We start from the raw sequence: 15,595 nt of genomic DNA on the forward strand, positions 1-15,595 counted from the left end.
AAACTGTAACCATTAGCATCAATTAAAATTCTCTGAACGAGGCCATTCAGCGTAGAATGAATTTCGCGGTAATAAATGATTGTGCGAAACGCATTACTGGTCAACTTCTCATCGATCTTTCGTTCGATTATAAACTGTCACCAATTGCGAAGTTCACGATCGATCCCTTCCTGAACCTCGTGTACTGTAAATGCAACGTTCGGAATTGCTTTCGGAAAATCCAACATAAATTTCCAATGTCAATGCTAACAAACTCGTCCTAAATGTCGTCATAAACACGATGAGCCATTCGAACAATCCCGCCCATCAACGAAAAAAATCCGCAAAGTGCTGTCCGGCTACGACTCTTCCGCATCACAAGTATTTTCGATATCGTGTTTAAAAATACGATTGAAGTAACGAGCTTTACGATTTTCCCATCCTTCAATCGAGAAAAGAAAACCGTTAACTGCAATTTGAACGCGATTCTAAAGCGAGCAAACAAAAGCCTTTTTTAGGTTATACGTCTACATCTTCCTTATATCTATTCTTAAGGCTTAAACGAATTTCCTCGACCTCAACGTACATAGTGGACGATGATGATTGCGTGAGCCGGGTGAAAAGTGCCTCTTTAGAAAACACAAGTATCTTGGTCCCCAGAGATCGTCAGAGAGATGTTAATCATATCGACAGAAGGATCGATAAAACGGTAACGTATTATCCCCTTCGTATCATTCAAGATCAATCGTCTAATTGTAATTTTCACTGTTTCACGCGTATTCTTAGACTTCTAATACAGGATTTAGTGGTAGAAAATTTTGGAATTGTCATACAAGACCGACAAACGTCTTCGTGCCGGAGAATTCCGTAATTCAAGAGGGTAATTATATTTATGATCCTAATTATTTGCACGTGAAACGAACAAAGAAGTCTTCTATCTTTCGACACGTATATAACTTTATAGTTACGTGTATTCTCATAATTTTTTCCTCTCTTTTTTTTCTTCGAACGACCGTGATTATGCGTTTGATCGATTAAAAAAAAAAAAAAAACGTGATTAAAACGTGATTACATCGTTCGACACGATCCCACATTTTATTAATCACGGATTAATTGTTCATTGGCGGACATTGGACGGCCTCTCGAAGCGGAGAACAAGTTTCTATTTACTCGAGATCGAATCTTTCCGCCTAACTTCTGACTAATTCTGATCGATTAATACTGATTGGCGCAGAAAGCGAGTTGATCGGCGCGTTGACGAAACAAATATACAAGGTTGAGTCTCAAATGCAAAAGGCGCAATCCGATTTAAAGAGGAGCGAAGAGCAGATAAGATTGAAGGATCAGGAAATTTACAAGATGAAACGAAAGGTTCGACACATTTATTTCATTTTGTCTCGTCTCTCGTCGCGATTCTCCTCGTCCACTGCGATCGAAATTTCAAATTCCTTACAGATCAAGGACTGGGAAATCAAGAACAAGAACCAGGAGAGTTTGCGAAAGAAGGAGCAGCAACAGCAACGAGTTCAAGCCGACCAGTCGGAATATCTCTACAGAAGGTGTCTGATGCTCGAGCAGAGGATCTTCGAGATGGAGGTTAATTATAATAAGCGGTTAATTATAATTCAGAAAGAATTGGAAAATCTTAGAATAGCGGGAAAAATTTCGAAAATTCGAAAAACTTTTTTGAAAGAGAAAGTATGATTTATCTCGCACAATCATAGTAAATTTTATATTCGTATTTCGCAGAAATTCTTGGCCGATTATGGTCTGATCTGGGTTGGCAACTCAACGAACTCCCCGAAGTATCCTGAAACGATCCTCAAGTAAATCGAGTATACGTTACTATTTCAATCCATCGACATCCGATCGAATTAATGATCAGTTAACCGTGCCTTTTAGCAACACCATCGAGACGTATTACGACCAGATTATCGCAAACATCGACCAGCTGAACCTGGCCGCTGGGAAGGGTGAAGTTCACGTGCAACATAACGAAAGAGGGAACGGAGCCTCGTTCAAAGTAAATTTTCCTTCATACTTTCGATTCTTTTTCCCCCTTCCTCCTCTCTCTTTCTCTCTCTCTGTAACTTTTTTCGAAAATATGCAATTTATCATGATTTACGATATGAAAAAATAATTATTTTTAATTTGTTTGTCGAATGTTACGAGATGATCGGTAGATTGATCGTTGCATGCTCTGATGAAACATTGCGTTACGTAATCAGAGGTTTTCTTCATCCACATTGGGCGTTAATGGCCGCGTTACATCGTGATATTCGCACTTGTATCAACGAGGTATATCAATTTTCACTGTCGATCGTTTGGCATGGGTGTATTCAAATGTTGACAGTTGACGTTAATCGAAGAAACCGGTTACGAGTGACAATGACGAGTTACGAGCACGTGTTACGGAGAAAATATATAGTCGTGGCACAATTCTAGCCGTTAATTGAGTCGTGGTTTTTTTTCTCTCTCTTAATTGTTTGTTTTTTTTTTACATATATATAAAATAAGCAATTAAAAGTTAACAAAGTTAACATCAAGGCGGATTATTAAAGCGTTGTTTAATAATTGTTTGAAGACTCCCTCTTGCATGTCGTTAAAATTCTACAAAAATGGAATGATAGTTCAAGACGGCCCATTACGATCTTACGAGGATCCAGCCACGACGTCATTTCTTAAGGATATCTTGGACGGCTATTTCCCTTCCGAGCTGCAAGAGGCTTATCCAGAGGGCGTACCTTTTAAGGTGAAACATCAATTTTTATATTGTGATGAAAGGAGGGGAAAGGGAAATATTGTTTTGCTCATATATTTCGTTATTAGGTGGAAGATCACAGGAGCCAATTGTTCTTGAACACGTCCGAGTTTCCTGGCCAAGGTTATCGATTGGGAAAAGAGAGCCTTGCCAATAACACGATCATCTCTAGATCTCGTAGACCTCCTACCGTTAACCAGAGAATGGCTCGTCGTGGCGCCCCCTCCAGAGATAATCTGACTAATTTCGATCCCAACGCGCAACTTTTGTCCCCCACAGCCAGGTACCAACAATTAAATTCAATAACACAATTTCGATCGTGATCGATGACGAACTTTGAAACTCATTAGCAAGTCCCAGAAAGCGAAAAGTCCCTCGGAAGGCCCCCCGTTGGAAATGTACGTTCTACGTTCCCAGATTTTAGCGTCTCACAACAATATCTGTTCCGATACCCACTTACAATCCCATATCAATGCAGAGTTGGGTTTGAGCACTCGAAAAGATAAAGTAAAGTTTTGTTAATACGATGTTAATATCAATGGAAAAGTAATATTTAATCTTTTAACGTGTTTGCGTGATATTTATGAATGTTTGTTTCACAAGCGTGAGCCGAATAATAGAAACGGAGAATACGATCCGACGACTCGTGAAAGTGGTGCAAAGTCTAAAGGTGTTATGAGATTTCCAAGTTCTGGTAGATGTTATCACAGCTCCTCCGATAGATCGTCCAAATTATCACCCAAGTAAATCCTGATTAAATCGCGATTAAATTTCTTAGATATCCGTTTATTATTATATCGTTATTGCTTCAGTCGATTGGATGGCGACGATCGATTCAGGCAGCGATCGAGATCTGCAAGTTTACCAAACTCTAGATTTTCTATTAATTCGAGGTCAACACCGAGAGCGAATATTGATGTTAAACAGTATGCAACTCCTCAAATCCAGTCTGGTGTAACGAGGAAGAGTCAACGTTCGACAAGATCCGCTGTACCAGTCAGAAAGAATGCAGTAAGGAAGAGAGAAAGAATATAATTTTTTTTTTTCGAAACGATATAACTATATTTTATGAGAAATATAATATTTTTTTCTTTCTTTTTTTTTTTTCTCCGACATTTCAGCCTCCGATTTTACATCAGATCAATGAGCCATCGGGAAAAACAGGCGAGCTCCGATTGAAAGTCAGATCTCTGAATGGCGGTACTGTCTATTTGGTGCATGTATCTGCCGATGAACCAATAGCTCGACTTTATCAGTTGTTAGATAAGGCTATGTCAAGAACTGTTCCTCGAGGATACAAAATTGTTCTCAGCGGGTAAAAATTCGTTCACGATTCGTTTATTATATCAAAATTTCATTATTTTCTTTAATATTCATCAAAAATTTAATTGATGAAATATCTGTATTTATCTTTTTTATTCTCAGATATTCACCAAGAAGATTGGAACAATTAGGAATAACTTTAAGAGAAATTGGTATTACTAGGGATAGCGTTTTGCATTTAGTGAACGATTAAATATCAAAAGTATATCTAACGAATCTCCGAATTTATGTTGTTTAAGAAAAAAAAAAAAAAAAAAAAAAAAAAAAAAAAATATTGTAAAAATATTATATTTATGGAAAATATACACATTATATATTTACGAAATTTTATCGTTCTACGATAAAAAATTGCAGCTTTGAAATCTTAGTTTACTATGGTTGATAATGGAACTACTTGATAATTTCACAGATGAGATAGAAAATTTTTCTTTTACATATTTAAAGAACAATTTGATTTTCTTGCTATTTTATAATTTTTTAGTTCATATTCGATAATTTATATTTGAACAGTTAATTGCATACTTTAGAAGTTTTTTCAAATAAAATTACACATATCGAATGAATAGATTTGATAAATAAATGTTCAATAAGGGTGATTTTCAAAATTTTTTTCTATTCCCCTTATTATCAAACTTTTTTTATTTAAATCATCTCACGATAAAATGCTTTGGATCAAAACTATCATATAATAGAATATATAATATATATATTGAAGATTAGGATTAATTATATATGCTTATATATAAATAGTTTAAAAAAAAAACTGATGAAAGCGTTTTAATTAACGTCCCGTATGCCGACTGTAGTCACGTATCAAAAATAAATGATAGACAAGGATAGATAAATAGTGCGAGAAGGATAAGAGATAGGTTAAAAATTGTACATTCAGCGCCATCTGTGTGCCGCAAAGTAAACTACAACTAAACAAGGAAAGAGAATAATAGAGAAAGATGGAGATAAACATAGCTTGATTGGTGGTGCCATCTGGCGAGCACTGAAAATATTACTTTAAAATCGGAAAGATAGAGTAAGAATTAGGAAATGGCGCCATCTCGCGAGCACCGAATATATTTTAAAATCGAAAAGCTAGAGTAAGAATTAAAGACTGGCGCCATCTCTTGAGTAATCTTGGAACGATAAATTTTTCATCGTCACGAGATGGCGCTAGTTGTTACTTTGTACCATATATCTATCCTTTTCTACTATTTTCTCTCTTTCTCTAGAAGAGTTTCATTTGCGGCACTCTAGAGATGGCGCTGATTTCATAATTTTTATCCTATCTCTGTCCTTCTCTTACTATTCCTCTCTTTGTCACACTTACTATTTTATACGCTTAAGAAATTCCAATATTATTATTTTATCCTTTCTTTAGCTTATTGACTAGAAATTTTAACGAAGCTTATTCGATCTAATTTTTATATATCGTAAGTATATATATCATTATAATAATTATGTATTATATAATTATATGTTGTATAAATTAAAAAAATAATTTCAGATAAGATCTATATATAAAATAAATATATAAAATAGATATATACGTAAGTAATCATGGAAATGAGAAACATTTTTTTTTTTTTTTTGATATTAATATCTCACAATGTGTGATACAAGTCCTATAAAATGTTTTATCTCATCTGTGATATTAATCTTTGAATCTTAGGGTTGATAATTATTGATTATGCACTTCTTGAGATGCTAGGTAAATGCTTTTGCAATAATGACCACAAATTCTTATCCTTTATCATTATGAAGACAATTTTTATGACCTTAAGGATAATAACTCACGTAATTTAAATTCCTTCTATCGATCCTTTTTAATAGCTATAAAGAGAAAAATGCTTTAACAATATAAGATTGCATAATTTTTCAATTTTAAGATAGATTAAACGATCCATCTCGTAATGACTTGAAAATTTTTGAACAATTTAAAGATTTTTAAAAAATTAATTTTAGTTTAAAATTTGTAAAGAATTTAATATTGATTAATTTTTTTTTCCTATGTTCATTATTTTTTTCTGTAATATAAGAATTTAATACTTGTAATATTTTTGTTTTACTAATTTTAAATTATTTTTTCAGTTCCTTCCATAATGAAAATGGATAAATTATACTGTCTCGCAGAAATATCTACGACAGATATTTTTCACATTTGGAAAGAAAGATTATGTGTAATTTATATGGATAAATATAGAGGCTAAAGTTTGATTTTTAAAGATATAATTGAATTACTTACATTTTCCTTTTTAATTTTTAGAAAATTCGAAATAATTGTTTACATCAAGACTTACTATCAAAATGTCTTTCACGTTACAAAATTTAAACGTAAATTCCTCGAGCGTTTAGTCAATATAAAAGAGTGAATTTACTTCGATTCGCAACAGGGAGCTTTAAGGAAGCACCGACTGTTCGTGACGTTGATGTCTCATTACTAGTTTTCGACGGAATCTTTAGAAATATATCGATGGTTCCACCTTCGTTACTCGAGAAACGCACCAATAATGGATTATTCAACTGAATTGTAAACTTTCCTGTACATTTGTGATATAAGAAAATTTTCAGTCGTTGCCCGACAAGCAAATTGTGTCTAACGAACGTTAAAATGTTCATAGAAATTTGAATTAAGATGATGAATTTGTTGCTGCTTCAGAAATTGTTCGAAAAAGAGACAAATATTTTGAAATTGCTATGAAATACTTTAATGGTTTTAATTTATTCGCAAATCATTTGGTTTCAAAATAAAAAAAATGATATGCAAAGATATGGACTGAAGTTTATTTATTAAATTATGAATAATTGAAGTTTGCATTGGACGAAATGAAAAGTAAGTAGAATAAGATTATTCTATCTATATTACATCTTCATCGCATTTTTTTTTTAAATTCCTTTCTTTTATGTATTAAATAATATGGAATTCTTTCTTTTTTATTACATTAATTAACATAAAATTTTTTCTTTTCTTTTAAATAATATGTACATAATATGTACATAGAATAATTTTTTAATTATTAAAATTCATTTTGTCTCAATTCACATTGATTCTCACTAGATGGATTCTAATAATTTTCTTGTAACTGCAATTTTTATCTTCTTTTATTTTATTAACTATATTAAATAAAACGAATTCCATTTATTATCTGCTGAGTTCTTCATTTATATGAATATATAATATACATAATAAAATATAATATAATTTAAAGTATGTTAATATTCGATACAAAATAATTAAATAATTCATTCAATGATTAATAGGCAATTATTATATTTACAATCAAAATTGTTTCAAAATTTGTAATATCTGATATGCGTTATATGCATTTTAGAAATTCTCTATTAATTCATACGAAATTCTCTATTAAGGAAACGAAAAAATCATCAATTAATGATTCGATAACGAAACGACGAAAACAATTTAATAATTATAGGAATGCTGCTCCATATTATTATTGATTATTTTTTATTCGATACTTTTCTTTTTTTTTAATTTTCAGTTGCAAGAATTCCTATTCCCTCCCTGAAAATTTGCCATTTCTCCAATTGCAAATCGATAATATAATATCCTTCACGCTCGAGTACACATTATATTGGATCAACGATCGAGAAATATTTAAAACGGCCACGATAACAAAATCTCCTGGACCAAATGGCCCGTATTTCATCAGGCGATAATGCAGCAACCTCGTGGAAAGTTAGGATCGGGGTTGGAGCCAGAATAGAACGTTGGACGTCGAGAAGAGGTTCATTGGCTACCACTTGTCTCCGGAAAAAGATTAAAACCGTGAAAACCGTCCCGTTTCTTCCAACCAAGAAGGTTGGTTGGCCCTCATTTCGTACGATTGACCCTTCCCCTGTTCCTCCAAAAGAAAAAGAAAAAAGAGAGAGAAGGAAAAGGAGGTTCATCCGCGAGGGGGTAAATGTCAAAGTGATAACGACCGATGTAAAAACTCGCCACGATACCCTCACGCTCGATTTACTTGTTCGATTTACTAGGTGGAGCTAGGTTTCCAAGAGAGACATGGATATTCTTTTTTCTTTTTTTTTTTTTTCTTTTTATATCGAAGATAACCACGCTTAAATGGAGTTAAAGCGTGGAAATTTATCCACGCTCGCGGAGTGGGGATGAAGAGGAACGAACTCGGGGGTGCGAACTCGGTCACGAACTCGAGCACGATTGGTTTTCGTTTTGGGACTTCGTTATCGCTTCTCTTCGAGCTCGTGTGAAACGGAGGCACCATTTGCTTTTTCGTGGTTTCGCTCGATCAAGTGGCAATGAAGTAGAGAGACACGCAGAAGCTTCAAGGTTTCATCCGTAAAACACGATTTTATTTAATGGTGATTATGGATTAGTAAAGGAGGAGATGTGGAATCCTTGGTTGATAAATTGGAAATTGAATCGATAAAATTAATAATTTGGATTTTAATCTTTTTTAATAATTTAGGCGTTGTGATAAATATAACAAGAAAATTGGAAGAAAATAAGCTACATGGATGAATAAAAAATCTAATTGGATAACTTATCCTTTCAAATATTAATTCTTTGGATTTTATACCAATCGAAATATATTTAACTAATTAATTTGAATACCCAAAGAATAGCTATCAAGAGAAAAAGCGATTTTATTATTTAATAATATCAAATTATTTTGATCAATTATTATATTCGATCGAAATTTCACATCGTTTTTGAAATAAAACTTGTTCGAAAATGTAATTGCGGCCATTACTTTCGTGGACATCAAACATATTGTTTGTTAAGAGGCGTTTGATTAAACTTTCGAATAAACGGAACGACCTGGCCATCTCATTCTCCCCCTGACATTTTTATCGATTAATTCCATCAATCCGTGGCCAAATGGCACCGCTTCAAATGTCACTGCTTCATACCGATCCATCACGAGACCGCATTTGTCAATCAACGTGAAAATCGATGTCCTACCTTTGGAAAAATCTTTAAATTTAATCATCCAGAATTTTCTCCGCGTGTTATCTCCACCCTCTATATCCCATTCATTTACCAGAAAGTTGTCGAGGATGGACTCACTGCCTGGGAAAGAAACTTTTACTCGCCAAGTCTGATTAAACGCCTCGAAAGAAGATTTCCAAGAGAATCCTCGATCTCTGGAGGCAACGAGAAGATAGCAACTGAATCTTGTTAGAACGAAATTCTCGAAAAGATTGGACCGTATCAAGTTATCTGATATAAATGAAACCAACATGATGATCACGATGATGATGAATGATTGGAGTTGAAAGCAGATGCTACTGTTTGATGTTGAGTAAAGAAAAGTATTGTGTATCGTTTGGTTGCAAGTTTTATGCAGATAGAAAGTGAGATTTATACGAATAATGTTATTTTTTAATATATATCCATTGAAAGTTTTAATACATTTATTTCATTTTTTATTAATGGAAAAATAAATCAACGAGTTATTGTTAGTAACAAGTTACCATTTCTTCCGAGATTTTGATGGTAGCTTCAAATTTTAAAAATTAATATAAATAAATAAACTATTCTATCTTGATGTTAATTAATATTTTCTCTTCAAGATTGAGAACAATAATTTTATAAGAAAATCTTCTTTACTTTTCAGATGACAAAGACATTGAACTGTTCAAAGAAATCGATCGCATGGATCATTCGATTTCACTTTTCATATCATCGAGTATCAAATATTAATGAGCCATATATTGATCGTGCTCGTTTCGAAGATGACTTATTAAGAAAAAAAGTGGAGTGGCCGTCGCGTTAACGAGCGTTAACGTCTTAGATGCAATTTATCGATCATTTGATCCCAATGATTATCCACGGTATTTAACCGAGAAGAATCGATTCGTCGAGTTAAATAGCGTGTTCCTCCTTGTAATTCGCTAACGAATCGCCTGCTTGCTTTGTCTGCTTTGAAACGTTAACAGAGCTTCTAATTTACTTTACCGTTGCTAAATCTTGTTAAAAAGTAGTATTGAGCCAATTTGTCTCTCCGCTCTCGCATCGTTGGTCAAAGAACACACGAACAAATTTATCCTTCTATCGAAGTGAAATTTTGTTCTTTAGAATTCGTATGGACCTGATGTTCTGATTATATATTTAGTAATATTATCAACGATATTAAGCAGTATAAATTATTTGTATTATACATTAAATATCATTTATATCTGATGTAGATTTAAAACAAAGATATTATAACTTTCAAATAATCTATCAATTTATAAAAATTAATCGATCGAAGAATAAAAAGTTGTAAAAGGAACGAGTTGTTGGATCCATGGAAAAAGAAATGACGTTAAATTTTCCAGGAAACTCGAGGTAAATTTAAACTCGATTTTTAATTTAAATTAAATTTCTTACAAAGAATCCGTAAAGAAATGAATCTTTATTTGAGAAAAATTCATTAATCCGATACCAAGAGCGTTTCTTTTTTCTTTTTTTTTCATCTCTCTTAATGCCCTACTGCCCCAAAAATTGGATCGAGACCAATCTTCTTCCCTCCTTCAATTTTTCTTCTTTTCATCGGGAGGAAATCAGTTCGAACGAAGCTTCGTTTTCTCGATTCAAGTCGAGAGAAAACATTCGACGATCCGTCCCCGTTCCCCATTAAGAGTCGACTGGGCAGAAGGAATAGAAAAGATTCATTTTATGCCATAACGATACAGAAAAATTAACGAGCAAGGGCCGATTGGAAATCGGTCGTGGCTCTTATAACCGAGGCCGATTCTTATTTTCTCTTCCATATTTCCGTCGCGAGGAACGAGTCAGATTTTTAAAGGGCTCCCTTTGACACTGGGCGCGGTTAAATGAATGCAATTTTCAATATGCAACGATGGAAGCCAGCCACTTGGTCGTGACAATTTAGTTCCCGCCTCGGACTTTGAAAGGACTAACAGGCAAGGGCGCTGTAAATAGGAGCGTCCTATATTCGACGTGGAGTAATTTCAGACTAATTTTCTCACAGTGGAATCCCCTTTACAAGAAAGAAATTTTTAGCATTTATTAAATGAATTTTTTAATTGAATTTTTCTTGTCTGAATATTAGATTCTTTTATAATAATAGAAAGAATATAGTAAATTTTTTAAAAATCTGGTACAATTCATTATACACTTTATACATAAAAATAAAATTATTTTTTGGATGATGCACGTGTTTCAACAGATTAAAAATTGATCTGGAAAAGATTGCTATCGTTTTAATTACGTGAAAATTTATAATTAAAAATATATTCAGGAGTTTAATTATATTCAACTCCTTACCAAAAAATGAAATTATTATTTCAATAAAAAACAACGTTTAATTTTAATATTTAACAAATGAACAGGCAAAGTGAAGCCAATATTTAACGAACTGAAGTTAATTATGAAATAATTTTCGAACGTAAATTTCAAAAATATAATGTAAAATAATTCATTGATTACGTATGAAAAATTTTACGAATCTTCGATGTTTATTATTCAAACAATATCTCAGTGATGAAACGAAACAAAGTTTTTCATGAGAATATTCGAACAGTGTATTCCAATTTCGAAATTATTATTGTTTGCTTCGTGGAATTTAACAAGTCGACAGATAAATATTTTGAAACGAAACGAAACAAAGTTTGTACGATTCAACATTCGCCGTCAATTTATAATGTCTCGAGACGAAAACAAAGTCGGCTGTTAAAGTAGACCGTCTCAGTCGCTCGAAACTCATCGATCGGTTAACATCGATAGACTCGCGCGGGAAATGAGATTTGCATGTAACCGGAGATAATGGTAAATCGTGCTCGCTGAAGGCAGTAAAAGTAACGTCAGATCGATCTCTGAATATGTATCGAGGAACAAGCCGATGACGTGATCGACGAGCAATATCATTTCATCCACGATGATGTCTCTCCTTTTCTTCCTTTCCTTCGAACTGATGAAATTCCAGCCGTAGAAACGAATTTCGTTGTGCATCGTCGTCGATAGCTGTAAAAGAAAGGAAGGGAATCCACGTAGATCGTGCTTTTCTCCAACGATCGATTCGAACTCAAGTTGAAGAGGATAAGCAAGAGGATCGTTTAATAATCTGATTTCGAATGTGCGATAAATTCGACTCTGTGGAAATAGAAAAAGATATCGTGTCTCAATGATATTCGTTAAAATGTGCATATACTATAACAATCATTTAATTGTCGTTATTTCTTCGATTGAGAGATATGTTTCGACGATTTACCGTCACATTCACGCGATCATGAAGCTGAGATTCAAGAGAGAAGAGGAGGAAGGAAGAGAGGAAGGATCTGAATATCGATCGACGAAATCTGTCAGCTCCTCGATCGACAAGAAACGTGCATATACGTGTCGTTTTGCTTAATGCCTAAGTGTAGAAACGTCTAAGATCGATTAAGTAAATAAAATTTATTTATTGAATAGTGGCACACCAGTGATGACGCGACAAGTATTCAAACTGAACTCGCTTCCTTCGAATCAATTTTTTTCATAACCAATTTTTTTCATATCCATCGTAACATCCGTCGCAATAATATTTCCTCGTCTCGAACGAAATATGCAATTACGACGATCGCTACGTCATGTGTTTGGGCGAATCGTGCCCGATTTTGCGATTTATCGGAAGAGGGATATATATCCTCGGGATCGAGAAAGAAAAAAGGAGGAGGAAGAAGGACGAACGTCGAGACGGTTCTCGATGAACCGACGTGTCTCGTGGAAGAGCGGCACTCTTAATTAATCGACAGGGAATGAAGAATTCATTTATCAACCGGGATTAACTGGTTCTTCTCGATGCAATTATACGGAAACTCGATTATCTCCAAGCAACCATTGAAAATTTCTTGCCGCCTCTTCTGAAAATGAATTCTTCATCGTGGATGAATCTTCAACGAAACGAAAGTTACGAATTAATTTGCGCAATCTTCGATTTACGAGCATCCATTCGAGCGAGGACATTTATTTCCGACAATAATCGTCGCAATATTTGTCATCGCGTGTTCATCGCTGGGAAATGCTTGATCCCCATCATCGTCGAATTGACACGGAGGTATGTAAATCGCGTGATTGAAAAGCTCGTCGAAAACACGTTACAACAACGTAATAATCCCTTTTAATCGTGGCACGATTCGCTCCTCTTTCTTATCACGCATTCTATCAATCATACACCCATCAATCGCATCCTTTCTCCTCGTTACATCGTTAATAACGCATTAATAAAACCGTCGAGCAACGCGATCTCTCTTCTCCTTCCGATGAACATTGTTCTCTTCTTGTATGTACACGGTATGTATGTGTTTGTGTGTGAGTGTGTGTATATAATGTGTACGTGTACGACGCGGTGCGCAATACTAAAAACGCCCTCAAGAAACTTCCTTCCCGACGAAGGCGGCGGATGTTCGAATTTTCGGTGAAAAAATTTTCGGTCAACTGTACATAATCGTATCCCCTCGATATATTAATAAACTGTCGATCGTGTCAAAATATGACTAAAGTCTCTTACGCGGCTACGCACTTACCTTATGGAATTATATTATTTAAACTAACAATACGGTGCTTGTATGCTCGCGTACACCGTACAGATTGTACGTTCGTGTACGCGCCCATACGCGTTTTATTTTTTTTTTATACAATTCGTCCTGTGAATCTACACCGAAGTGTATCCACCGATTCGATGAACAAACACGATCGATCATTTTATCAACCGTGTCTATTTATGACACAGAACGCCATACATAATCGACGAACTTATTCCTCGAGCGTACGCGCGTTCGCGGGATTCTTCCTAATCTAATATTTCCCGCACGATCGATCGTTACAGGCTTCGATCGTTCGAGGCTGACCGCAGGCACACCGAGAAATCCATTCGTGGAAATTTGCTCCTAATCCTCTCATCCCCCTGTTGTATAAAACGCGTTGTGAAAAATTTCTGGTCCGCTGCGCGGTCAGACTGTCCATCATCTGGCGACTGGTGAACGGCGCGGAAACAAAGGTCAGGGTGCAAAATCGTAACGATCAGGTAACGCATTTCGAAATCTTTGTACTACATCCTTCTGTGATTCGTTTCGTCTCTTCTAAGAAGAGACGTTCGAGGTTTGCTCTAGATGTTTCTTTTTTTTTCTTTTTTCTTTTTTCTTTTTTTTTTTTTTAAATTGTACATATCAGACGATAAATTTGAATACGATGATTGATCTTGGACTATTTCCTAGATATCCTCGTTCCGATCGTGTTGGTCGTTTGGTCGAATAGATTTGATGACATCCGTCCTAAGTTTTTTTATCTATTCTAAACTCTTCTTTTTTTCTCTCTCTCTCTTTAAACGCTGCGACCTAATCCAATCGATTCTTCGTATTCCATTCTTATTAAATAGCGCTTCATTGTGCATGTTCCGTGGTAATATTGTATCGATCGAAATTTCGAAACTTCTTCGTTGGTCAACCCGCTCCTCTAAGGATCGAGCATAAGCGAATCAAGATTTTTTTTTTCTTTAGGCCGTGAATTATCCATCCACGCGCACGGATTAAAGCTTTCTCCTTTTTTTTTTTTAGTCCATGCATCTGTATCTAGACCGTTTGACTAAATTAGGCTATCTGTTGGCAGTGATCACTATGAGTTTTGGTCCGAGTCTAATCACACGTATCGTTGATCGACGTAACATTGTTCCTCGCTCCACTACTTCTACTTCTTCGAACGTGCCAAACGAGAACCTTTCCCCGTCGATGCTCTCGACCTCGTCTCTGCCTCCATTTCGATATGTTTAGCATGAAAATCGGACTCGCCGCTTTCGACCAGCCCGGACAATTGAATCGGCCGTTCAACTACCCCTATTCGATATATATATATATATATACTTCCCAGCCTCGAAAGTCCTCGCCTTGAAGAGCGAACGATCGGCCCAAATTGATTGGCGTTGCACGCGGTGTTTCATTTGCTATTCAACTTCGTCAGAACGATGGAACGCGTTCGTTCGCACGGTGACGCTTTTCGGATCGATCCCGTTTTATTGGCGGACGAGCATCCATCCACGATCCATGACATGGAACAATACTCCATTCGTAACAAACCACCCCGTTCTTCACGATATCCATCGTGTAAACTTGATTCGTTTCCCTGTAGTTCGTTGAAAAGTAATCGATGCTCGTTCCATATCGATCTTTGCAACGTCTTTACTCGTTCGATAACGATGGTCCTCGATACGACGATCTCCTCTATACGATCCACGACGACGGATCGATTTTATTTTATTTATTTATTTTATTTTATTTCTTTTTGGCACATGTCGCCAATTCTTCTTCTCTAAACGAAATTCTAAATTGTTATGTGTCGTCACGTGGACAGCCGACCGATCGATGATCCAACCATGATGTCGCCGATGGCAGTGGGTAGGCCGGTTCGCGGCCAACTCATCCGCCCCGGCGACTACATATACTATAAGCAGGTCTCCTTCTGGTCGATTACGTTCACCACCGCCGAGGTCTGGATAGGCAGCTCCTTTTGGACGGGCACACCTGTCGGCACCTCTTCGAGTATTGGTCAAAGGGTCGTGGTCCTCGATACGGCCGCCGAGG

At 35.4% G+C, this 15,595-nt stretch overlaps 2 protein-coding genes across 3 annotated transcripts; both read left to right on the forward strand.

Moving 5' to 3' along the window:
* Positions 1 to 1,020: 1,020 nt before the first annotated feature.
* On the forward strand, positions 1,021 to 2,444 carry LOC116185116 (UBX domain-containing protein 11-like). Of its 2 annotated transcripts, XM_031508788.1 has the most exons (3): positions 1,021 to 1,350; positions 1,435 to 1,575; positions 1,729 to 2,444. In XM_031508788.1, the coding sequence occupies exons 1-3, from the start codon at positions 1,267 to 1,269 to the stop codon at positions 1,807 to 1,809; spliced, it is 306 nt and encodes a 101-aa protein (XP_031364648.1). In that variant the 5' UTR covers positions 1,021 to 1,266; the 3' UTR covers positions 1,810 to 2,444. The 2 variants fall into 2 exon arrangements, with proteins under 2 accessions (XP_031364648.1, XP_031364647.1); XM_031508787.1 differs by having other exon boundaries at positions 1,021 to 1,575.
* A 46-nt stretch (positions 2,445 to 2,490) lies between these two features.
* LOC102675495 lies at positions 2,491 to 4,376 on the forward strand. The gene is made up of 5 exons (XM_031508786.1): positions 2,491 to 2,731; positions 2,809 to 3,023; positions 3,553 to 3,751; positions 3,862 to 4,055; positions 4,166 to 4,376. Exons 1-5 carry the CDS (start codon positions 2,576 to 2,578, stop codon positions 4,254 to 4,256), a joined length of 855 nt encoding a protein of 284 aa, XP_031364646.1. The 5' UTR covers positions 2,491 to 2,575; the 3' UTR covers positions 4,257 to 4,376.
* The last annotated feature ends 11,219 nt before the right edge of the window (positions 4,377 to 15,595 follow it).

The sequence above is a fragment of the Apis dorsata genome, unplaced genomic scaffold (genome assembly GCF_000469605.1).
Source record: "Apis dorsata unplaced genomic scaffold, Apis dorsata 1.3 scaffold_99, whole genome shotgun sequence".
Classification (NCBI taxonomy): Eukaryota; Metazoa; Arthropoda; class Insecta; order Hymenoptera; family Apidae; genus Apis; species Apis dorsata.

Bases quoted from the DNA above. Each gene is read 5' to 3' on its own strand.
- LOC116185116 (XM_031508787.1), top strand. From the start codon at position 1,267: ATGCAAAAGGCGCAATCCGATTTAAAGAGGAGCGAAGAGCAGATAAGA. The intron at 1,576-1,728 runs GTTAATTATAAT...CGTATTTCGCAG, and splicing joins AGAGGATCTTCGAGATGGAG to AAATTCTTGGCCGATTATGG.
- LOC102675495 (XM_031508786.1), top strand. From the start codon at position 2,576: ATGTCGTTAAAATTCTACAAAAATGGAATGATAGTTCAAGACGGCCCA. The intron at 2,732-2,808 runs GTGAAACATCAA...TTTCGTTATTAG, and splicing joins CAGAGGGCGTACCTTTTAAG to GTGGAAGATCACAGGAGCCA. The intron at 3,024-3,552 runs GTACCAACAATT...TTATTGCTTCAG, and splicing joins CTTTTGTCCCCCACAGCCAG to TCGATTGGATGGCGACGATC.